General features: G+C 37.9%; 1 protein-coding gene across 1 annotated transcript; it reads left to right on the forward strand.

Moving 5' to 3' along the window:
* Window positions 1-614: 614 nt before the first annotated feature.
* LOC124890767 lies at window positions 615-1,208 on the forward strand (the record flags this gene model as incomplete). The annotated part of the gene is made up of 2 exons (XM_047402564.1): window positions 615-857; window positions 963-1,208. Coding segments are annotated over exons 1-2 (489 nt in total), but the record flags the coding sequence as incomplete, so codon positions are not given.
* Window positions 1,209-1,768: the final 560 nt, after the last annotated feature.

Consider the following 1,768-nt stretch of genomic DNA (forward strand, 5'->3'; position numbering starts at 1 on the left):
TCTAATGTTGGTTCACTGGTTGGGTTCATAACATTACTCCCTCCTGAAAGGAGAACCTTGTCCTCAAGGTTCTAAGTAGTTGAATCTTGGAGCTTCAATGGAGTAATTTGTTGATCGGGTTGTCCTCTACAACGTTTGAGAAATGAAATATGAAACACCGGATGAATGCGAGCCTCCTCTGGTAGCTGGAGTTTATATGCCACCAACCCAATTCGCTTGAGCACCTTGTATGAGCCAAAGTATTTTCAGCTCAGTTTATGTTGCTGGTTGCTTCGTAAGGATTGTTGTTTGTACGGCTGCAACTTCACAAAGACCCAGTCACCTTCTTTAAAATGATCCTCAATTCGACCCTTATGACCCAATCACCTTCTTCAAAATGATTTTCAATTGAACCAAAGGCCTCGAATGGACATAGGTTCATCTTGGTAGCCATTGATTATTTCACGAAGTGGGTAGAAGCAACGACTTTCAAGTCAGTGACCAAGAAAGTTGTGGTTGATTTTATTCACTCCAACATCATTTGTCGGTTCGGCATTCCAAAAATAATTGTCACGGATAATGCTGCGAATCTCAATAGCCATCTGATGCAAGAAGTGTGCCAGCAATTTAAGATTATGCATCGGAATTCAACTCCTTATCGTCCAAAGGCGAATGGAGCTGTAGAAGCTGCCAAGAAGAATTTAAAGAAAATACTCCGTAAGATGGTGCAGGGTTCCCGACAAAGGCATGAAAATTTACCTTTTGCTCTGTTGGGTTATCGTACTACAGTTCGGACTTCAATTGGTGCAACTCCTTACTTGTTAGTGTACAGAACTGAAGCAGTTATACCTGCAGAAATTGAAATTCCATCTCTTCGAGTAGTTGTAGAAGCTGAAATTGATGATGAGCAATGGGTCAAGACTCGTTTGGAGCAATTAAGCTTGATTGATGAGAAAAGATTAACATCAATATGTCATGGACAGCTATATCAGAAGAGAATAGGACGGGCATATAACAAAAAGGTACGCCATAGACATTTTGAAGTTGGTCAGTCAGTACTAAAACGCACCCTACCCCATCAGATTGAAGTCAAAGACAAATTTTCTTCTAATTGGCATGGGCCATTCATGGTGAAGAAAGTGTTACCTAATGGCGCGTTATATCTGACTGATGTAGAAGGCAAAATGGAAGGAATGACGGTCAATGCCGATGCAGTTAAAAGATATTATGTATGATATTCATGTACAATTATGTTATGCATGTTTTGTACTTACATTTTTAAAGATTTGAAATGATGAAGGCATTTTGTTCTACTATCTGAATAATATATCAACCTTTGCTTACCCCTTTGAGCTTTTATTTTTCTTCATACCCCTCTTTTAGAATCAAATTAAAGTCAGAAAAAAAAAAAGTTGAAAAAAAAAATCAATCAAAAATTCAAAATCAAACAAAAGAATGATCTTTCCTGAACTATGTTTGACCTGATTCTTGCTATGACAAGATACGTAGGCAGCCCTACTCCGGGGTTTGATCTAACCAGAAGAAAATTCAAATTACCCAGAATGAGATAAAACTGGGGCAAAAAGTTTATTTCCTTAATAAGAGTCGATTCCAAAAGTTGTATGTTTCACCCAATGTTATATAAATTTTTGAGCCTCATGCCGACCTTTCTTTCTAACCCCTATCCAAAAGCCAAGTTACAACCAAAGAAAGACCTTCAGATCAATCTTTGAGAATGTCAAGGCTAAACATGTTATGAGTGCATGATATTTCATATTTTGGGTGTTTA

This window comes from Capsicum annuum, unplaced genomic scaffold (genome assembly GCF_002878395.1).
Source record: "Capsicum annuum cultivar UCD-10X-F1 unplaced genomic scaffold, UCD10Xv1.1 ctg24389, whole genome shotgun sequence".
NCBI lineage: Eukaryota > Viridiplantae > Streptophyta > Magnoliopsida > Solanales > Solanaceae > Capsicum > Capsicum annuum.